The sequence below is a fragment of the Lucilia cuprina genome, chromosome 4 (assembly GCF_022045245.1).
Source record: "Lucilia cuprina isolate Lc7/37 chromosome 4, ASM2204524v1, whole genome shotgun sequence".
NCBI classification, from domain to species: Eukaryota; Metazoa; Arthropoda; class Insecta; order Diptera; family Calliphoridae; genus Lucilia; species Lucilia cuprina.
Window position 1 is genome coordinate 49,088,631 of NC_060952.1, and position 25,568 is coordinate 49,114,198.

The 25,568-nt window shown below is 31.2% G+C and overlaps 1 protein-coding gene across 1 annotated transcript in view; it reads left to right on the forward strand.

Moving 5' to 3' along the window:
• Nucleotides 1-25,568, forward strand: part of LOC111679124 (coiled-coil domain-containing protein lobo) — a 776,294-nt gene that overhangs the window by 659,724 nt on the left and 91,002 nt on the right. The window contains 1 exon segment of the mRNA XM_046949218.1: nucleotides 14,820-15,041. Within this exon segment, the coding sequence (XP_046805174.1) occupies nucleotides 14,820-15,041 (222 nt within the window).

The following is a 25,568-nucleotide window of genomic DNA, read 5'->3' on the forward strand; positions in this document are numbered from 1 at the left end:
GACCAATATTTTTGTATGTTACAAACATCAGCACAAACGTATAATACCCTCTTTACTTTTATGTTGAATATTACCATAATTCCAAAATATTTATGCCATTTATTGAAAAAAAAAAAACTAAAATTTCTAAATGAGGCTTTATATATGTCAAATATGGGCCGATCCTCGATAAATTTGGGAAAAGGATATATTTCTAAATAACAGTTAGTTTTGTTGAGTTTCATTGCGATACAAATGGTTACAAGTCAATTTTAGACGTTTAAGTCATTTTTTGAAGGGGGGTTTGTATGGGGGCTAGGGTCAAATATAGGCCGATCCTTACGAAAGTCTGCAGTATCATTTATACTTATATAAAACTTATTTGTGCCAATTTTTAGAGAGATAGCAGAATATTTGACGTAATTATAGCATAAAAAGTTCAAATCGGGAGGTACGGTTGTATGGGGGCTAGGTGAAATAATGGACCGATTTCAACCATTTTCAATAGGCTTCGTCCTTGTGCCAAAAAACATGCTTGGTCCAAATTTCCTCAAATTATCTTGAAAATTGCGGCCTGTACCTTGCGCACAAGGTTTACATGGACAGCCAGCCGGACAGACGGACGGACGTACATGTCTTAATCGACTCAAAAAATGATTCTGAATCGATCGGTATACTTTAAGGTGGGTATTGGACCAATATTTTTGTATGTTACAAACATCAGCACAAACGTATAATACCCTCCCCACTATATTGGTGTAGGGTATAAATATCCGGAAAAAAGTAGTGAATAATAATTATCGTAATTGTTTTTAATAAATAAATGTGTTAAACCGGATTCACAATGCTAGCAACATTTTCAGGGTATGTTCACAATCCTAGCAACCATTTCTTTTTAAAACTTGCGATAATCTTGCGGCCAAAATATAACTATTTGATATTGCACACATTTTTCTTAATTTTCTAATAGTTTTTTATACATATATGTATAATAAACAAGTTAGAGTGCTATATTCAGCCGTGCCGAATCTTAAATACCCTCCACCAGCTGCTTTAATATTAATAATTTTTATTTGGTGAAATATTTGTGAAAATAAGTTTTCTGATGACTTTTAACAGAAAGAACATTACAAGTAATGGTTAATAAATGAGTAAAATGGTTAATAAAGTTATTGATAGTTTATTTTCGACATTTTGGTTGGAAAATTTGTATACTTAACATAAAATAAGCGATTAATATCTTCATGAATAAGGAGATAATTGTTTATAAGTAATTATAGTTATGATAATGCAACTATATTAATACTGTGGAATGGCTTTCGATGGAACGATCGGATAGAGAAATTGACAGTAACATTCCTGAAGTAAAAAAGTTTATTTTTTAAAAACTTTATTTGGTAGTGAGTAAAAAGTGTTTATGTAAATTCGAAATGAACGAACAATTATGGATGATCGTTAAACAAATTTCAAGTATATTTTCTGTATATTAAAGTAATTTTGCATGGATATCATTATTTGGCAATAAGTTTATGCATTTAAGTGTTTTCTAAAGAGAACCTTGTTCGGGATCTATGATCAATTGTGGATTGATCAAAATTTTACAATGACTTTTCTATGCATAAAAGTAATAATTCTATCCTAGATAATAAGTTAGGTATATGACAAATTGTGGCCAAACGGAAAAACTAACGGTTACATTTCCGTATATAAATGTGATATTTTTGCCAAATTTTTTAATTAGGTAATGAGTTATGGTCGTTGAAGCGACTTTTGGCAGCTATGCCCAATTGTAGACCGATCGGAAAAGCATTTATGTATAAAAAGTAATATTAGTAGTAAATTTTGTATAGATATCTTAATTAGGGAGCGAGTTATGAGCGTTTAAACGATTTTCGGGAAGGGACCTTGTATAGGAGCTATGACCAATTGTGAACCGATCGGAAGAACATTTTACGGTATCATTTATGTAGATAAAAATTATATTTGTGCCAAATTTTGTATAAATATCTTAATTAGGTAATGAGTTATGTGCTTTAAAGTGATTTTCGGGAGGGGACTTTGTATGGGAGCTATGGCCAATCGGAAAAAATTTTACGGTAACATTTATGTATATAAAAGTAATATATGTAGCAAATTTTGTATAAATATCTTAATTAGCTAATGAGTTTTGAGTGTAGGGGAGCTATGACCAATTGTGGACCGATCGAAATTTTTTTCCTTAATATGAATTGTATTGACATAAAACTTTAATTTGTAAAATTTTGTGAAGATATCGATATTGTAACGGAAGTTGAGTGATTTTCGGGAGAGGACCTTGTATGGGACCTATGACCAATTGTGGACCTATCGGAAGAAAATTTACGGTAACATTTGTGTATATAAAAGTAATATATGCAGCAAATTTCGTATAAATATCTTAATTAGTTAATGAGTTTTGAGCGTTTAAGTGATTTTCGGGAGGGGACCTTGTATGGGAGCTATGACCAATTGTGGACCGATGGACAATTTTTTTCCTTGATATGAATTTTATTGACATAAAACTTTAATTTGTAAAATTTTGTGAAGATATAGATATTGTAACGGAAGTTATTAACAATAAACACATTTTCCGGGAATATGTACATTTGTATGGGAGGTATATGAATTTTTTACAATGTTAATTCTGTCACCAATCACCAATCGCCATTTTTTTTTTTTCGAGGTTGTCTTAAATTTTTACTCATAACTCTGATATTATTTCACCGATCTTGCTGATTTTCAATACCAAACTGCTTAGGATAACAATGAATATTTTGAGTGAATTTTGTGGAGATTCATTGCTTCGTTTTAACGTGAGCGTGTTTTATACAGACAGACGTACAGACGGACATATCTAGATCGACTCAGAATTTCATAAGGATCAAGAATATATATACTTTGTTGGGTATTAGATCAATATTTTTAGTGTGTTACAAACGGAATGACAAACTGATATATATCATCTATAACCGCTGATGGTGATGGAGGGTATAAAAATTTTTGTTTTTAAAATTATTAAAAAAAATAAACGTCAACTAATTTTGCATACAAAATGAAACTGAAGTTCAAGTATGTTCAACTTTTTCACAGAACTTGAGTTACATTTTTGTACTAAAAATGAAAGGAAAATAAATGAAAAATTATGATTAAGAAAGGTATGGACAAAAAACCAAATTGTTGCTAGCATTGTGAATATTGCTTAAAAATATAACATCTTTTTTAAATAAAACCAATTACCAGCATTTATGTATACATATTTTTGTGACTAAAATACATACATATGTACATTATCCATTCATACATATTTACATACATACATACATACATACATACATACATATATATTATTAATAATTAGTATTAATTTTTATTAATATACATACATGTATTTACCAAAATTACCAAAAAACAAAAACATAATTAACAAGTAGGAAAGTATAGTCTGGCATGGCCGACCATATAATACCCTACACCATGAGTATATTTTTAAAATTTTTACTTTTATAAAATTTTTATTTTTTGTAAAGAAACTTTTATGTTGAATATTACCATAATTCCAAAATATTTAAGCCATTTATTGATAAAAAACTAAAATTTCTAAATGAGGCTTTATATAGGTCAAATATGGGCCGATCCTCGGTAAATTTGGGAAAAGGATGTATTTCTAAATAACAGTTAGTTTTGTTGAGTTTCATTGCGATACAAATGGTTACAAGTCAATTTTAGACGTTTAAGTCATTTTTTGAAGGGGGGTTTGTATGGGGCTAGGGTCAAATATAGGCCGATCCTTACGAAAATCTGCAGCGTCATTTATACTTATATAAAACTTATTTGTGCCAATTTTTAATAAGATAGTAGAATATTTGACGTAATTATGGCAAAAAATCGGGAGGTACGGTTGTATGGGGGCTAGGTGAAACAATGGACCGATTTCAACCATTTTCAATAGGCTTCGTCCCTGAGCCAAAAAACATGCTTGGTCCAAATTTCATCAAATTATCTTGAAAATTGCGGCCTGTACCTTGCGCACAAGGTTTACATGGACAGCCAGCCAGCCAACCGGACAGACGGACGGACGGACATGTCTTAATCGACTCAAAAAATGATTCTGAATCGATCGGTATACTTTATGGTGGGTATTGGACCAATATTTTTGTATGTTACAAACATCAGCACAAACGTATAATACCCTCCCCACTATAGTGGTGTAGGGTATATAATTAAATTCAGGAAAACCAAATAACTATTATTTATTATTATGCTACTGACAAAACATTAGAAACTTTTAAACTTTTAAAGAAAAGAAGACTCTTACTAAAAAAATATGCAAAATAACAGTGTAAAACGCATCGTTGTTTACTGTTATTTTTTTAATATTCTTGCAAAACAAATTTTTTATGTCATTAATTAAAGTGGCTAGATTTCCGGTTTAAAACGCAAAATAAGTAACTATTTTAATACTTTTTTTAATATTTTGCCTACAATAATATTAAAAATTTGATAAGAAAGATTCAGTGAAAACACAACATATGGGTTGAAGTCCTCATAAAACTGCTCTAATATATATTTGATGACAATAGAATTCCAAAAAATTCCAAAAAGTACTCCTCTAGGATAGTTGTTAATAAAAAGTTCGAAATAAAAACTCCTATTGTTAACACATGGAAAATTAGACTGGTCGTAGTTTTAGAAAGAATCGTTCTATTCGTGTACTCATTGCCATAGATAACAGGTCGAATTAATATGAAAAAATATTATTTTTATGGACGTATCCAAATTTAGTTAGAACATTTTAGTTAGTGTCTAGACTCGAAAATTATACCTGTATTAAAGTGGCCTGCCTTTTTCCTAGAGTATTCAAACGATTAATCGTCGTTCGGTTAATCGATTAATTTTTGACGATTATTCGTTCGAATAAATGAAAATTGTCAGGTTTCAAATAACCAATAAACCGAATAATATCTATCAATTAACCGATTAATTAACTTTTAAATAACTTTTTTATTGCTTTTAGTACTTTAAATTAATTTTATTTCCAAAAATTTTACAAAATACTTATTGAAAAGCTTTCTGTATTAGTAAACACATACTTTATGTATTCATATTGTAATATGAAATAGAAAATGTCATTTTTGTCGGTAAATTATTAAGATTTTTTGAAAATTTATTTTTATTTTTCGGGATTTTGAAATCCCGAATTTTTAAATCCCGGGATTATTAAAAATCAGTCACAGTGAAATTCGATTTGCATCCCTAGTTAGAAGTGAACTCTTCAACTTTAAAAATTATTTGAAAACTTCTCGCATCTATAAATAAGATCATAATATATTGATCATAAACTTTTCGTAATCTACACACAGAGAAAAAATATAGTTGTGGTAACATATTATGGTTAGAATTATGGTTAAAGTTAAAACATTTTGTGATCATTATTACTATCAAGAAATATCATATTATGATCATTATTATCATAATCAGATATCATATTATAATTAAATATAGGCAGAATATTTAATCATAATGTAATGTTGTAGCATCATATTGTACTTCCAAGTAACCATATTATGGTTTCATGTAATCATATTATGGCTTCAAGAAATCATATAATTGTTTCAAGTAACGCATGGTTTTAAGTAACCATATTATGGTTACATATGAAATAAAATATGGTTAATCTATTGTGCTCGGCGTAAATTCTATTCTATTATTTTTTAGTTTTCTTTTGGACTAACTTCCAAGCACTGGTATTCCCATAAAAAAAAAATATATATATATATTTATATATATATATATATATATATATATATATATATATATATATATATATATATATATATATATATATATATATATATATATATATATATATATATATATATATATTATATATATATATATATATATATATATATATATATACACTTTCATGCATTTAATTATTTTTAATTATTAATTTTTTGTACCCTATTTTATGTATTTTATATTTCTATTGAATTTTATATTGTTTCTATTATATTTTAAGATATTATTTAATTTTCACAATTATTTTATCACTGCGTCTGTTTAACAATTTATTTAATCCGATCTAGTACGGATGGAACCATACAACTGATATAAAAATTTCAATACCAAAAAATTTTTAATAGTAAACATATTTTACTTATATCTTAAACATTATATGGGTAAAAATGTAAAAACATACCATATAATGGTTATTTGATAGATTAAATGGTTCTAATTAATATAATATGTTTACATAATTATCATTATTTATTTGTTGTAAAAATAATTATTTTTTAGAGAATCATTCTCAAATTTATAATTGTCATAAACATATAAATGTTTTCAGTAACTAAAATATTGATAAAATTCAATAAAAATAACAATATTTTGGTTATGACAACAAAATATTGTTACAAAAAACATATAATAGTTGTCCTAACCATGCCGAACCATGTTTTTTCTCTGCGTGTAGACAATAACGTAAAGCTATATCAATAACAAAATCAGACTTGTCTGCACATTGGCGAAGCCCAATTTGTTTTTTTATACCCTACACCACTTTAGTGGGGAGGGTCAATAACAATAACAATCTTTGCAATCAAACTACAGGACGGAATTTTGTAGATAATTCAATAAAATTTGGCACGTGATCTTCTATGGTACCGTAGATGTGGCCTATTGAAAATGGTTAACATCGGTCCATTATTTCACCTAGCCCCTATACAACTGAACCCCCGAATAGAGTTTGTAAACCATGTAATCAAACTACAGGTCGCTATTCTGGAGGTAATTCAATGAAATTTGGCACATGATCTTCTATGGTATCGTAGACGAGGCCTATTGAAAATGGTTAACATCGCACAGTGGTATAGGACAAAAAAAGAGGGAAATAATTCGGTAACTTCTAAACGGTAAATCCGATTTTAATGAAATTTGGTATGCACAAAGAGGAGGTGTTGCCAAGTTAAGGTTTTGAATTTGGACCTTATAGGCCAACCAGGGGCCCGGCGGGGGTCCTCAAATTAGGACACCTCGGCTATGCAGTAGATTATCGTCGTAGCAGTAAATTATCTGTTATAGTTTAGGAGATTTTCGCATTTGAAAATTAAAATTTTTAAATTTTTACCGTCCTTACTTTAGTTTTTTGATAACAGCGGGTCCAAATATTCCAAATATATATTTTCGCCATTTTTTCTTTTATTCGCTTAACAACAAGTTTAAATATCAAGCAGTGAAAGAATAATGTAAAAATATTGACTGAGTCCAAAGTTATAGGCATTTTAATTTAAAAAATTAAAAAATGGCGATTTTTTGCCATTTTTTAAGAAAAAAGTATCTTTTAATTTTTAAATTATCTAAAAAGTTTCTAAGAAGATGTATATAGAATTTATACTTTTTGGAAAGCTGACTTTACATAAAATACGATAAATGAAACAAAACCTAACAAGTTAGAGTGCTATATTCGGCTGTGCCGAATCTTAAATACCCTCCACCAGCTACTTTTATGATATTACTTTTCTAATTGATCAAATATTTGTAGAAATAATTTTTCTCATGTCTTTAATAGAAAAAATCTCAAAAGTTAAATTTATTACAATTCCAAGATTTATTGAACATTATAAATTTAGTAATTTGCATGTAATTTGTATGTATGTGTGTGAAAGATTTTGAGATTTTCAAAATACAAATACATATATAATTATGTTCTACACAAAATTTTGTTCAACACAAATTGATAATGATCTTTAAATACGGTTAAAGCGCTTTTAGGGACAGGACCTAATATAGTAGAAATAGAAGTATACAAAACTAATATTTTTTCCAAATTATGTATCAATAGCTTAATTTGGTAATAAGCAGGGAAACCGAAAACATGCTCTAAAAAAAGTGTTTTAAGCGCTTTAAATATGCCGTAAAAAACTCAAAATATGCTCTTAAAATTTAAAATATATGCTCCAAAAGTAAAATTTTTTATTATTTTTTAACATTGAAAAGCTCAAAAAGACTGAAATTGTAATGAAATAATAAATGTTTAATGTCATATTCTATATCCTACAACATTTTTTTATAAATGTTTCATCTCATAGTTTGAAGAACTAGTATAATAGAATTCCGTTTTACGTACAATAACTAACATGAAACCATTTGGTCTCCAAAAAACATATTTCAAACGACAAAGTTTGACACATTTCTTCCAATTGTATTCATAAACTGACATTTTAATCGGTGTTGTCATAAATTCCAATAATTAGTTTTTTAAACTATAAAAATGGATTGGTCTCATGAAATCAAAAGTAATCGGTTTTATGTCCGATTTAAAATATAATGCTTTATTGAATAAAAAACTATAACATAACGTTTTTTTCAAAATTGTAAAATAGGCTAAAAAAATTAAAAAAAAAAAATAAAAAAATAGAATTTTATTTTTTTTTAAATAAAGTTTTGAAAAGAAAATTAAAAATGTATAAAAACGAAAAAAGCGAAAACATCAAAATATGCACTAAAAGAGTAAAATATGCTCTAAAAACTCGAAAATATGCTAAAAAGACAAATCATGCAAAATTATGCTCTTATGGGTAAAATATGCTAAAATATGCTCTAACAAATCGATGCCAAAATTCTCAAATTAGTCTGAAACGTGTAAGTATCTTATCCATGAGTCCATACGACGCACCACAAAAAACATGCATTTGCATATTTTGGTTTCCCTGGTAATAAGTAATGTGCGTTTAAGAAATTTTCATAAAAGGACTTTGTATGAGAGCTATGTCCAATTATGTATATAAAGACAAAATTTCAGAATTCTGTATCTATATCATTACTTGGTAATAAATATTGTGAATCTAAGTGATTTTCTGGACCTAGTATGAGAGCTGTGACCAAATATGGACCGATCGTAAAACAATTTTATAGTGAATTTATGTATATAAGAGCAACACTTTTGATAAATGTATGGATATCAATATTTGGTTATGAGTTATGTGCGTTTTGTCTGATTTTCGGAAGGGAACTTTGTATGTGTGTTTTTCTAAGAGGGACCTTGTATAGGAGCTATGACCAAATATGGACCGATCCAAAGAAACTTTCATTGTTATATTTCAGTATAAAAAAGCAATACTCTTACCAAATTTTATATCGATATCTTGATTTACTAATGAGTTATGCGCAGACTGATCCAAAAAAAACTTTCATTGTAATATTTCTGTATATAAGAGCCAAAATTGTACCAAATTTTATATCGATATCTTAATTTAGTAATGAGTTATGCGTGTTTAAGTGATTTTCGGGAGGGGACCTTGTATGGGAGCTATGACCAATTATGGACCGATCCAAAAAAAGCTTTCATGGTAATATTTCTGTATATAAAAGCAATACTAGTACCAAATTTTATATCGATATCTTGATTTACTAATGAGTTATGCGCGTTTAAGTGATTTTCGGGAGGGGACCTTGTATGAGAGCTATGACCAATTATGGACCCATCCAAAAAATTTTTCCTCTGAATAAATTCTATTGTCATAGAATTTTAATTTCTAAAATTTTGTGAAGATATCGACATTACGACGGAAGTTATTAACAAAAAAAACAAATTTCCGGGAATTTGTACTTTTGTATGGGAGGTATATGAAATTGTGAACCGATTCGGGCGATTTTACGCAGAGGTTAAGCTCTTGCATGAAAATTAATGTATGCCGATTTTTATTGAATTATCTTGCATAGTTTTTGAGAAAATTATATCAGAATGTGTAAAAAATTCCTATTTTTTTGAGGTTGTTTCAAATCTTGATTCATAACTTTTCCCGAAATGAACCGATTTTGCCCATTTTCAATACCAAACAACTTAGGAAAACGAAGAACGTTTTGGGTGAATTTGGTTAAATTCTATTGCTTCGTTTTATCGTGAGCGTGTTTTACACAGACAGACGGACAAACGGACATAGCTAAATCGACTCAGAATTTGATAAGAACCCAGAATATATATACTTTGTTGGATGAATATTAAGATGAATATTTCTTGGTGTTACACACGGAATGACAAAGTTATATATACCCTCTATCACCACTGATGGTGGTGGAGGGTATACAAATTTTTCATACCGAGGGGACCAGGTCCATCCAAAAAAACCCTATTTTTTATGGAAAATTCAATTTTGAGCAAAAATTCTCAAATCGCATAGTCGATATCAAATTATAGTGACCTGTTTTATATGACCCAATATGTTCTTAATCATTTTGTAACGGGTTTCATCTATAAGTATATTGATGAAAAAATAGTACTAGGTAAATTTTCTAAAAGATGTTGAGTTTTCCCTAATTAATTTGTCATTTAAAAAACATTATGTAGGCACGTTATATATTAATGGAAAGGTAATTTTGTCTATTTTTCAAAACTGTATATAATTTTTGAAAATTAAAAAATTCGCGGAATACTTTAAAAAAAAAGATAAATAATGTTTGTTATTCAGTTTTTGCGAAGATACAAATTTTTCAAATTGCAATAAAAATTTTATTTATGAATAGTTTTTAATGAAATTTTACAGTTAGGTAGACTTTTTTACTCAAAATTAAATAAAAATTTCGTATTTTCTAATTAGAAATCCCGGAATTCCAAAAAAAGTTTTAAAAAATCCCAAAAATGAGATTTTTTGGTTTTTTGCCTATTATATCCATACCAGGGGCGGGGTTATCGAAACCCGTTACAAAATGATTAAGAACATATTGGGTCATATAAAACAGGTCACTATAATTTGATATCGACTATGCGATTTGAGAATTTTTGCTCAAAATTGAATTATCCATAAAAAATAGGGTTTTTTTGGATGGACCTGGTCCCCTCGGTATGAAAAATTTTTAGGTTTTGTTTCCCAAAAAAATGGCAAAAAATCGCTTTTTTAATTTTCTAAATTAAAATGCCTATAACTTTAGGTTAGGTAGGCAGGTCGTCCTCGCGATGTCATCACTGGGGACACACTTGGGTCCAGTATTTTGATCCCTTTGTGATACCTGAAACGAGAGAGAACGGTCGGCGTATTAGTACACTTCAACCTAATAGGAATCTATCTTCCTGATATTAACCTCCGATAGATCCGCTAAGTCATGCAGAAAGTAGCTACCTAGCAGACCCATTCTGTGATCAGCTAGGGCAGGACAATGACAGAGGAAGTGAGTTATACTCTCTTCTTCCTCTTCATCCTGGCAGCTCCTACAGAAGTCGTTACTGGGTAAGTTCAGTCTTCTTGCATGGAGTCCGAAAGGCCAGTGGCCAGTTACCACTGCCGTTAAGTTCCGTAGATTAACTCTCGGAATGTATAAAAGGGCTTGGGATCTTTGTGGGTCGTAAGATGGCCACATAATCCTTGCCTGTCTGCAGGTGGCTTCAGTCGACCATCTGCATTGCGCAAGCTCATATAGTTTTTCACGTATCGAGCGTTTGCAGGTTGAAAGCGGTATACCGACAAAAGGGTCGGTATGCTCTCTTGCAAGCGAGGAGCCAAGCTTGGCAAGATAGTCCGCGATGGTATTACCAGGAATTTGCTGATGTCCTGGAATCCAATACAGTCCTATTGTGGAATGTGTCGCCATCTCGTTAAGAGATGCCCGGCATTCTAGGACTAAGTTTGACGTCGTGTAGACACCACTTAGAACCTTAAGGGCTGCCTGGCTGTCGGTATAAATTCGAATATTTGCACCGTATATTCGATAAAACCTGAGCCAGTTTGCAGCCCGTTTAATGGCTGATAGTTCAGCCTGAAGGACGCTACATTGGTCAGGAAGCTTGAATGATACTTCCGTTCCCGAATGTGCTATGTAAAAGCCACCGCCTACACCATGGTTTGATTTTGAGCCATCAGTGAAAACCTTATACGATCCGTCATGGAGGATTGTCTCCATCACATTTGGATCGTGTCGGATATTCACCGAAAAGCTTCTATCAAAAGACGGTTTGGCGATGCAATAGTCGATATTGTCAGGAATCTCTCCTAGACAATCGAGAATGGTGGAGTGACCTGACTGAATCATATGCCACATACCAATTGTATTGAGTCTAATAGCCGCGTTGAGGGCAACCTCTTGGGCCATTAGATCAATAGGTAACCATCCCATCATGACAAAGAGAGCCTTTGATGGGGTGGTGCGGAGGGCCCCCGTTATCAATAGAGCTGATGTACGAAGGATTCCCTCAAAACGTTTGCGGTGTGAGTCCTTTTGTACAGACTTTCACCATACAAGTGCACCGTACAATAGTATGGGCTTGACTACCATGTCAAAGAGCCATTTGGTGTTCTTGGGGTTTATGCCCCATGATTTGCCAATTGCTCTCTTACACGAGTATAAGGCCGCAGCCGCTTTTGATACTCTAGATTGAGTGTTCAAACTCCATGATAGTTTTGAATCTAGGATTACTCCCAGATATTTAGCACTATCCGATAACTTCAATTCTATCCCATTCAGTCGTGGGAGAGTGAAGGTGGGTATCTTGTACTTCTTAGTGAAGAGAACAAGTTCCGTTTTCGATGGATTTACACCAAGGCCACTGACGTTGCTCCACGTACTGAGTGTCTTGAGTGCAATCTCCATCCTTTGCGATAAAGTATCCAGATATTTGCCAGATACTACTACAGACACATCGTCTGCATATGCTATTACCTTAAATCCCATAGATCTAAGATCCATAAGAAGTGGGTTCAACGCTAGGTTCCACAGAAGTGGAGATAGAACTCCACCTTGTGGGGTACCGCGATTTGCCACTTTTGTGACATTTGCTGCTCCCATTTCAGAGATAATGATTCGTTGAGTCAGTAATCTCTTGATGAAAGCTGTTATTGGTTGGTTTATACCCAGGCCAGTCAGGGCCGTTGTTATCGACCCATTTGCATTTCCCAATCTGTTCGTCTCCTGTTTATAAAGGGCTTTGGGGCCACTTTGTCAACTATCATGATGCATAGAACTAACCAGCGTAATGTTAAGAACTTCCCTTCTGTTTGAAACAATAAAGGTCGGTTCGGATCCTGAATTTAAAATATCAAGATTATTGCTTAGAATGAAGTTAAAGATTGACTCACCTCTACCGTTTATGTCCGAGCTTCCCCAGACAGTGTGATGGGCATTGGCATCAGCCCCCATGATGATCGGCATGCTTTTTGAGTTTGCCATCTCTATGGATCTGCAGACCAGGTTGTTCGGTGGCTGGTCGCTGTGGTCGTGAGCCATGTACGCCGAGATAACCAATATAGCTCCTACACTGGTCTCCCATATGGCTGCTACGGTGTCTTCATCACTGAAATCAGAAAGAATGAAGATGTTGAGACTGCTTTTGGCCACTATACAGGATCGAATCTTACCAGATCCTTTTGCGTACAATAGCTTAAAGCTTTTCATGCCTAGTCCACTCACCCTTTCTTGGTGAATCCAGGGTTCCTGGACTAGGGCGAGCTCCTCCCCACTTACACCCATTCGGAGGAGCAGTGCAGCCGAGGCTGCTTTGGAGTGGTGGAGATTAATTTGGGTTACTCTCACCATCTCCCTTTTTGTCTATACGCAACACCTTGCCAGAGGCAAGGAGGACGCCAGAGGCAAGGAGGACGTCAACTGACTCATCCCCCTCCTTAACCAACTTAGAAGTTGATTGACTCAGCGAAAGGTCAGTCTCGTCGCAAGACATATCCGCAGCGGAATGGTCAGGATCGGGATCATCCTGTTCCAATAGTCCCTTGTCGTCGCCTCGGTAGACACGAAGGAAGATCGACTCGAAGCCGTAGTAGACCTTCCCTTGTTTCTCGCGAAGCGGCGCCAAAGACTCCTGGTTCAGGATCACAACAATCCTTCTGGAGCTTCCTACAGGTTGAGAAACCCTGACGACCTTCCAATCTTGAGTTGGAAGATCCGGATTGCCAACCTGTAGAAGCTCCAGTATCGCTGCCTTTTTATGTGGTTCCGCAGGAATTATGGCGGTGGATCTAGGACTTCGCGGGATCTCGTCCACAGAGACCACTTCCAGCTTAGCACCTTCCCACGGATCCTTTATCAGCGACACAGCCTGCTTCAGGAGCAAAGCTGAGCGCTCGTTAGAACAAGCCATTAGCTTCACTCTGTTGTGAAACCAACCGCCGTCCTCACACTGTGGGGGGGGACCAGGGTTCTGTTTAAGAACTTCCCAGAACACCCCCATCAGCTTTTTTCGCACTATGTCCCATCTGGATGGAGACATAGCCTATAACTTTAGACTCAGTCAAGATTTTTACATTATTCTTTCACTGATTGATATATAAACTTGTTGTTAAGCGAACAAAAGAAAAAATGGCGGAATATTTGGACCCACTATTATCAAAAATCTAAAGTATGGAGGTAAAAATTTTAAAATTTTAATTTTCAAATGCGAATATCTCCTAAACTATAAGAGATAATTTACTGCTACGACGACATTTTTTATAGGGCTCGATGAGGAGATTCTATATACGATTTTTTTTAATTCGGAACTCAAATGAAGAAATAGGATCGTTTTAAAAATTTAACATAGCCGAGGTGTCCTAATTTGAGGACCCCCCGCCGGGCCGCTGGTTGGCCTATGAGGCCCAAATTCAAAACCAAAACTCGACAACACCTCGTTTTTCTGCATACCAAATTTCATTAATATCGGATTAACCGTTCAAGTTCGATAAGAAAGTTTGATAAGAAAAATTACTGAATTTTACGTGATATCGTATGTGGTAATTCAGTCCCTCGTTTTCGACTTTGTTCACAATGTGTACTTTACATTTAATCGATTTCTATCACGGGTTACCATAACACATGTTCTATTTCTTTTAAACAAAATTTAGGCGAATGTAGCCGACCCTGATCTCACATCTCTGGAATTATATCGAATTTTATTGAATCAAATGCAGTATGAAGAGAAACTAAAAAAACAGTTTGAAAAATTTTTGGAAGAAACTAATACAATTTTGGATCAGCGAAAAATTGAACTCGAAAACTCGTGTCTTGAATTTCACATTTTTGATTCTCTTCGCAATAAAGGTGCACGCACAAAACGTCTACAACAGGTAAATATAATTATTTAAATATGAATTATTTTCACATTTTTGTACTTTTTATCCTTCGTGAGAGGAGTATATAGTCATCTGAAAAGCTGACAACCCTAACTAACCCAACATTTTTTTCGATTTTATTATACATTTTAATGAATTTCAACAAAAGGCCCTATCTAAAAAACAATTTTTCAATTTTTATAAACGCCGCTGTCAACTATCATAACGTATGATAGAATTCTTTATTAAACATTTTGTTTATTGAATAAAACTAATTCGTGGTGATAGATACAAATTTTTAATATTAAAACATTTTAAGCTTTTACCCTTTTCTAGCCTTTTTCTGCTTTCTTATTTAGCCTCCAAAAGGCTAAAATATATATAAATATAAAAATTCCTGCCGATAGGAAATACTATAGAAATAAACAGACAAACGAGTTATACCCGTTCACATGATGCAATTACAAGCTGAACGTAATTTAGTTTGAATTACCTTATGAATTACGGGCAAATGACTGTCGTCTCCAATTTTTATCGGGTTTTAACATCCTAATAATTTTATTTATTAGGGTGTCATTCGAATAAAATTTATTCAATTAATCGACGAAATTTTTTTGCTTTTCTTCGAACGAATAAAAAATTTCCAATTTAGAATAAAGAATAATTCAAATAATTGTTTATGTGGAATTTAGTTGCTATATAGTAGGGTATTCAATTATTTGTGTTTTTGTCTTATTCGGCTTATTCGACAAATAATTATTTGAAGTTTTACGTTAGCCGGATAATAATCGGATAATTAACAATTATTCGGTTATTCGAATAAAAGGAATCTAGATGTTATTATTGCTTTTAACAATAAATTTCTTCATATAAACCCTGTTACAATTTTGAAAAAAGCATTCACACATGGAAAAGTTTATAGAATTTTGCATACTCCGATTTTTATATCCTTATAAAAGGATTTCAAAGTTTAAAGGACTACAAACGAATATTTAAAATATTTATATGTATTTTATAATGCTAATATTGGTATCAAATGAAAGCTGGGAATCTGAAATTCTATCTATATTATTTACCTGTCTCACTTAGAGAAAAAACGAATAACTAAATTGGCGGGCTATGTATGGGGGAACGACACCTCCCATATAAATTAAATACAAAAATTTGTTTATCTGGGAAACAAATATAACAAGATTCTTTAAATTTTGTACGAATAACTTTAATATTCATCTAAACATTTAGGAGGAAAAAGAAGGGGGATCATACGTCATAGGGTCACATCTGTCAATGCGAATAACTTGAAAACCGAGCAATCGATTTTATCACATTATCAAATTTTGTTTTCGTTTATCGATTATATATCATCCCCAAAAGTTTGAAAAATTAATACTACATACGATGGAAGGCAGAAGTGATTTATTGTTTTTCAATCACTGTGTGTATTTTTTTTAGTTCTTGTAATAGAAAAAATATATTGGTTGGTGATATAATAATAAGACATTTTATTTTTTTTTCGATAACATAATTGGAAGCGCGAAAAAATCTTAAGTAAACGCCAGAACTGCCCCTGGGGCACATGCGCTAAAAATATATGATGTAGAACAAAATTTGGTTAAAAAACTAAAATTTAGTATATCATTTGTGGTATATTTCTTTTAACTTTTTGTAAGTATGTGAAATAAACAATAAATAACTTGATTATTGTACTTTGTGTGATGAATTAAAGTATAAAACAGCTAAGCATGTTTTTATACCCTTCACCTTCGTGAGAAGGGTATATATAAGTTTGTCATTCCGTTTGTAATTTCTATAATATAATTTTCCGACCCTATAAAGTATATATATTCTGGATCCTTATAGATAGCGGAGTCGATTAAGCCATGTCCGTCTGTCTGTCCGTCTGTTGAAATCAGTTTTTAGAGGACCCCAGATATCGGCGAGATCCGAATCTTCAATAATTCTATTAGACATGCTTTCGAGAAGATCGCTATTTAAAATCAGCAAACGTAGATTTTGTTTTTGTTTATCGTAAAAAAAATTGTTTTAAAAAGCACTTGGAAAAAATTTGTGTTAGATTTAAATTTCAAACTTACATTATTCGCATATAAAATTATTGTACAATAACTCACAATCTACTCTCATATAATTGAAAATGTTTTAAATACTTTTTTCTATTCATTAAAAAATATATTTGCAAAACAAAAGGGAAAATTATTATATTTTAACAAAAAATGCAAATCATATTTTTTTGCTGTGTATCCTTTGTATGTTTGGATTCCAAACATACAAAAAATACACAGCTGAATAAAACCAAATACATCTACACACACGTGTACATCTTTTTCTATATAAATTGATATTGTTGCTTTTATAACAATTTTTTGATGAAATTTTCAGAGGTTGTCTCGGATTTTTGCTCATATCTCCGTTATTTACCGGCCGATTTTGCTGGGGTCCTCTAAAAACTGATTTCAACAGACAGACAGAAAGACGGACAGGGCTTAATCAACTCCGCTTTCCATAAGGGTACAGAATATATATACTTTATAGGGTCGGAAAATTATATTATAGAAATTACAAACAGAATGACAAACTTATATATACCATTCTCACGAAAGTGAAGGGTATAAAAACAACATGGCGATGAACTATCAAAACGAATTACGAATGTGTCGTAGAAACGGGTTAATTGGCTCGTCTTTCAGAGGTCGTATTAACTAATTTAACTGATCGTGGAAACATTGTATTAGCCAGAGCGGAATACTTCCTGTATATCTCCAATGGCGCTCCGTTTCAGTAGCTGAAAATAGCTAGAATAACTCTGACTCATGTAGAGCGGCACAAATTAATGTAAAATGAACAAGTAACAATATTATATTCGGCTATGCCGAATCTTATATACCCACCATCAAATCATTTCCATATAAATATGAATATTTTATTATCATATACCGATGTTAATATGAACATCATATTAAATATGGACCGATCCCTACAAAATTACGTATAGTTATTTTGAAAACGGTAATTATAGTCATTATATGGGGGTGGACTCAATTATGAACCGATTCCCTTAAAATTTTGTAGAACGATTTTATTTTATAAATATCATGTTTATTTTGAATTTCGTTGTTGTACTGTATATTAGTACTGGTTGCTAAAGTAATTTCTAATGGGGACCTTTTATGGGGGGGTAGAGTCAATTATAGATCGATCCACGTAAAATCTTGTAGAACGATTTTGGTTCATATAAGTCATATTCATGTCGAATTTCATAGCGGCACTCGTATTTTAAAGAAAGTAATGGGCGTTAAAGTAATTTTCTAAGGGATATGGATCGACCTCAACAAAATTTCGTAGAGGTATTTTAGGTCATATGAAACATGTTTATGTCGAATTTCGTCGTGATATAGTTATTTTGAAGCCGGTAATTAGCGTAATAGTCATATCTACAGGAGTCTTTATATGGGGTTAGGGTCAATTATGGAACGATTTCGATTCATACATATAATGTTTATGTCGAATTTCGTTGTTGTCCTCGACCGATCCCTGTAAAATTTTGTAGAACAATTTTGGTTTATATAAATTATATCAATGTCGAATTTCATCGTAGTACTCGTATTTTTAAGAAAGTAATGAGTAATTTTCTGATGAAAACCTTATATGGGGGTTATGGTCAAGAATGGATTGATCCCCACAAAGTATTCTTAGATATATTTAAGGTTATACAAAACTTGTTTATGTCGAATTTCGTTGCCATATAATTATTTTGAAGCCTGTAATTAACATTATAATAATTTTTTTTAAAGGAACCTTATATTGGGGTATGGTCAAATTAATATTTTGCAAAAAATAGTGGACTAATTGGTTACACCGTACAACAAATTGAGTAAAATTGTTGCACACATGAGCAAGACCATATACGTTGGAAACTACATACTTGATATAGTTAAACTAATTTTTTGGTTTTTATACCCTTCACCTTCGTGAGAAGGGTATATATAAGTTTGTCATTCCGTTTGTAATTTCTATAATATAATATTCCGACCCTATATAGTATATATATTCTTGATCCTTATAGATAGCGGAGTCGATTAAGCCATGTCCGTCTGTCTGTCTGTTGAAATCTTCAATAATTCTATTAGACATGCTTTCGAGAAGATCGCTATTTAAAATCAGCAAAATCGGTCGGTAAATAACGGAGATATGAGCAAAAATCCGAGACAAGCTCTGAAAATTTCATCAAAAAATTGTTAAAAAAGCAACGAAAACACTGTATTAGAAAAAGATGTACACGTGTGTGTGTAGATGTATTTGGTTTTATACAGCTGTGTATTTTTTTGTTTTGCAAATATGTTTTTTTAATGAATAGAAAAAAGTATTTAAAACGTTTTCAATTATATGAGAGTAGATTGTGAGTTATTGTATAATAATTTTTATGCGAATAATGTAAGTTTAAAATTTAAAACTAACACAATTTTTTTCCAAGTGCTTTTTAAAACAATTTTTTTTACAATAAACAAAAACAAAATCTACGTCTCGTCAATGTTTACCAGTAATGAATCAGAGGTCGAAGTCGACCGGCTTCGAGTCGGAGCTTAGCCGCCGCCGAAACATTCGGCTTAAATCGACTTAAATTTTTTTAATGTTTTTATTTACTAGACTGTAAGATCAATTATGTTTAAAATACACTGTAGTGAAGGGTATATAAGAATATAGCACTCTTACTTGTTTATTTTCTGATCATTTCTTTCTTTAAAAGGACTTTAAAGTTTGAAAGGAAGAGTAAATATAATTCTATTTAGCTTAAATTTGGTTTGGTCTAGTAGGTCAATATAGGTATCGATTTTCTATAGTCAGTTTTTTTAGAAAAAATGTATGTTATATTTGCAAATATGGAGTTGCAGAATCCCAAATTTCATGTCTTTATCTTTATTAGTTCTTTGTAAAAAAATTAAAAGTTGAGATGTATTTAAATTAAAATAACTTTTGTAGAGAATATTTTGTTAAATTTAATTTATTATTTATACCAATTACCTATACCCATTATCGCAATGTCTGTTAATTTTTTATCCTAACGTTAAATTGACACTTTTCAGACAAAATATCTACCAATTAAACATAAGAGGTGGTTGAGATAACAGGCCTTAAAATATATAAAATTTTATTTTGTATGATTATGACGGTTTAGTGATTAAAACATGCTTGTTCCGAATTCTAAAATCCACTTCAGGATAATATGATAAGCGCAATATTATTATAAATTATAATATAATTAATATAAACATTAATATCACGATGAAAAGCTACATAAAAAGCGTTTATATATGTAGACATAAATCTCTCCTCTTAATTTTATAATATACATATTAAAGAATTGCACTAGACAACAATAATGCGACGATTTGTTTAAAAATTTCGTGTGCTTATGATGGCTTACACGATATTTGTTTAACAAATTGTATCATTATTGTTGTCTTGTGCAGGCCTTTAATCTCTATTTAACTCTAGCCCACTTTCAGAAAATTAGTTTTTCTTCAATATGTCGCAATTGAAATAAAATTCAACATAAATATTTTATTTGCTAAATTAAATCACATTTGAAAGAAATTCACAACTGGTGTAGGTGATATGCTCGGCCCAGTCCGGCTATACCTTCCTAACTTGTTTAAATATTTATGGTTTACTAATTGCACATGATATACCTTCGCCCTGTTGTATTTTTTAATGAAAACTATATAATAAACTACTTTGATAACGTTATTGGGAGGTCAAAAGTATTTGTAGAAGATATATAGAGTTTAGAATAACTATAGAGTTCGGAATAATTGTGTTAAATTAAAAAGGAAAATATACTTTCCCAGAAGAGATTTTTAACATGAAAGGATAAAAAATGCAAGATATCCTAATAAAATCAGTTTACTGCTGGCAGTGAGTAAAATCCATTCATATTCTAGTGTATGTGGATATAGACAATATATTGCCGTAATGCATAAACTAAAGAATAAAATGACAAAATTCAAGCGTTTTTGGAAATTTAAAAATAAATTGGTCAAATTCAGAATGTTATCCGCAATTGTATAAGAAACCAGTTTGAATATTAAGAAAGCTTAATGGAACTACATATAGAGTCAAAACAAAAGCGCACAGACAATTTGCCTCCAAGTCAAGTGATTCTGTAGCAAAAATTAGAGAAAAAGTGTATGTTACAGCAAGCCTAGGTACAGTAAAACGAATTGTAAGAAGGGACTAGGCTTTAGAAATATTAAAAAATTGCCAGTCTTAAAGAGAAATCCTCTTCAGTTTGCACGTGAACACATGGTTATAAAAAGCTATATCAATATCTTTTCGGATGAAAAAATGTTTAATTTAGAAGGTCCAGATCGATATAATCATTATTTTTATGATTTTTAAAAGGAAGAGCGACACTTTGCATAGCTGTTGAGGATATGGAATGTAGTTGGGGGGCAATTTCGTATTATGAAACATGTGAGCTTAAATTTCTTTCACCTAGTAAGAATTGTAATAATTGTAATGTCATACTGGAAACTGTTTTTTTTTTAAATTTCGGATATCTTTTAAACATTGCCGTGAATATTTCAAAAGTATAATGCCCTGATCCATAACGCCAGGGCTGTAAAAGTGTGAATTTGAAGCCAGAATGAAAAAATTTTGGAGTGGCCTCCATAATCTTCACACCTATTTATTATTGAAAATGTTTCTGATATTCTTTCTCGTAATGTGTATAGGCCAGCAGACAGTATGACAAAAAGAAGAAACTATAAAGGCTTGGACCGAAATTTCCTTGTCATTAGTTAAGAATATCAAGTAACTGCGGATATGTTCCTTAGTAAATATTTTCTAAAATCTTGTAAAATTGTTTATAAAATAAAAAAGTTTAATGAAAAATGCAATTTGTTGTTGTTTTTGTCAATTACAAATGAGCCAAAAAAATATTCTTCAAAAACGTATTATTTTAGAAAAAATCGGTTATAAAGTACTCCACTAATGTTTGTCTATTTAGTGATATATAACACATCATGGTATTAATTAAAATTTTAATATAACACCGTCCAACACCATTTTTCACACACGAACTAAACCATATACATACGAAAGCACATAATTTATATGGTATAACTGTGTACTCAGTTTTTCATTTTCTGATCGTTTGTCCTTTTTAAAGGACTTTAAACTTTGAGGTATATAAAATCTTTATAAAATATTTTTAGCCACCCTATTATAACAATATGGGTATCAAACTAAAGAGGACAATTGCAGAATTTTTATCTCGTATTTTGTTTTATTTTTTATTAATAAAAAAATGTAAAAATATCCTTTTAAAAGTTTATCCTTTATTATCCTTGAAATTTTATACAAAATTGTTCAACAAAAAATATTCATAATAAAGACATTAGAATGGAGTACAAAAGTCTGAAATTTGATTTTCATAGCTCCATTTGTTTAATTTGTATAATATCTTTATCTCTATGATAAATAGTTAAAAAATTGGAAACTTTGAAGAATATGAAAGGATAAAAATCGATTATAGAATTATATAGATAAATCACAAAGAAAGCAAAACAAAAGGAAAAACAACAGCGCTAAAGGGAATAAAACACACAAAAAAAAATATTATAATGGAATTCGTGTGGGTCATCAAGTCTAATATGTGCGTTTTATAGACCAATTTTGCTGATTTTAAATAGCGATCTTCTCGAAAGCATTTCTAACAGAATTATTAAACATTCGGATCTCGTCGATAACTGGGGTCCTCTTAACACTGATTTCAACAGACAGGCGCAAATGGCTTAACCGACTCGGCTATCTATAAGGATCCAGAATATATATACTTTATATTGTCGCAAAATTATATTACAGAAATTACAAACGGAATGACCAACTTATATAAATATAATATCTCACGAATACCTTAATAAATTATTAATAAATTTAATTAAAAAAAAATATAAAAAAACAAGTAATATTTCTATATTCGGCTGTGCCGAATCTTATATACCCTTCACCAAGCATGTTTTAAAAAACAGTTTTTATTTATTTTGTATCTCTGCACATATGTCACACATAACATACACACAAACAAATATAAACTGTAGCAGAAAGAAATATCAACCGTTGTACTGTAATACCACCGTCAAACTGTATTGCCACCCTCAAACAAATATGAGCTTTATTACCAACATAATACTGCTTTATTTCCTTGTTCTTGTTATACCCACTTACCTTCGTGAGAACAGAATCCAAACATACAAAAAAATACACAGCTGAATAAAACCAAGTACATCTTCACACGCACATGTACATCTTTATCCTATTCACAATGTTGTTGTTGCTTTTATAACAAAGCATAAAAAAGGTAGCTTTTTGATGAAATTTTCAGAGGTTGTCTCGGATTTTTGCTCATATCTCCGTTAGTTATAGACCTATTTTGCTGATTTTACATAGCGATCTTCTCGAAAGCATGTCTAACTGAATTATTGAAGATTCGGATCTCGACCTCTGGGGACCTCTAAAAACTGGGGACCTCTAAAAACTGGGGACCTCTAAAAACTGATTTCAACAGACAGACAGACGAACATGGCTTAAAGACTCCGCTATCTATAAGGATTCAGAATATATATACTTTATAGGGTCGGAAAATTATATTATATAAATTACAAACGGAATGAAAAACTTATATATACTCTTCACACGAAGGTGAAGGGTATAATAATACATCGATTTCAACTATTTTCAATTGAGATTTTGAGATAAACAAACAACAACAATACAAATAACACAAGAATCTGTTTTCGAAATTTCCGAAACGACTTCAAAATCCAGAGATATGCTTAAAAATCGTTTTTTCGTACCTTGAAGCACTTATAGGTCAGTAACATTCATGCAGTTATATAGTTAAATATACATGTAAACGATTTGAAGTTCCTTAACAGATAGAAAGAATTTTGTTTTTGTCGCACAGTTTAATCTTAAGAGTTGTCATTCGAATAATTCGAACAATTTTTGTCGAATAATCGATTATTCGAATAATATTTATATGTTACTTTTTACCCATATTATATTACAATACTAAACAAAGAATTACATTAATATTTTGTAAAACATATAAATACTAAAACAAAAGATCTGTTATAATTGAATTTTTTTTATTTGCAATGTTAAACATAGAATATTTTCAGTCTTAGAAGTAGAGTTGCCAGATTCCGATTCGCTGGACAAATCAAAAAAAGGTCGACATATAAAAAAACTTAGAAAGTGTTAATTTTGGTTTTGTGTAAATAATTTCACAGTGATATACCAAAAAAATGTAGGGGATCCCGTATACCTTTGTCATATCGCGACTCATCGCTGCCTATATATCTGGACTTTTTGATTATTACGCAAAAATACTATTTGACATCCTTTAATCCAAAACCCCATAATATATAATTTGTTGATAACATTGTACGTTAAAATTAATTATTCAAAAAGACAAAAAAAAAACGCCGTTTTGAAAAGTTGGATCAAAATCGGTAGATATTTGCATTTTAAAGTTTAAACTGTTTCTGAGGTTATTTTTGATTATTTAAATTCAAACTAGTAAGAGTGATATATTCGGCTGTGCCGAATCTTATAAACCCTTCACCATAGAGTATTTTAAACATATTAGTTTTATAAATTTCAAATTTTTTCCCGACTACATTATTATCACACCAAAAGCAAAACAAAATGAACAACAACAACGCTAAACGAAATAAAAAACAAAATACACAAGGCAATTAAACCAACAAACATCTAAACATACATAACGAAAAACAATATAAACAACGCAATAAAACCAACCTACATCCAAATATACGAAAAGAATTCAAAACAAGTTAGAGTGCTACATACGGCTGTGCCGAATCTTAATACCCTCCACCAGCTACTTCTATGTTATTATTTTCTAATGATCAAATATTTGTAGAAATAAGTTTTCTCATGTCTTTAATAGAAAAAATCCCAAAAGTTAAATCTATTACAATTCCAAAATTTTTTGAACATTATAAATGTGTGAAAGATTTAGAGATTTTCAAAATACAAATACATATGTATATAATTCTGTTCTACACAAAATTGTGTTCAATACAAATTGATAATGCTCTTTAAATACGGTTAAAGCGCTTTTAGGGGCTGGACCTAGTATAGGAGAAATAGAAGTATACAAAACTAATATTTTTGCCAAATTATGTATCAATAGCTTAATTTGGTAATAAGTAATGTGCGTTTAAGAGATTTTCGTAAAAGGACTTTGTATGGAAGCTATGACAAATTATGGACCGATCGGAAAAGATTTCGTGGTAATATTTCTTTATGTGAGAATAATGCTTGAACCAAATTTTATATGGATATCTTAATTTAGTAATGAATTATGTGCGTTTAAGTGATTTTCGGGAGGGGACCTTGTATGGGAGCTATGAGCAAATATGGACCGATTGAAAAATTCTTTCATTGTATTATTGTATTTTTATATTGATATCTTAATTTACTAATGAGTTATGC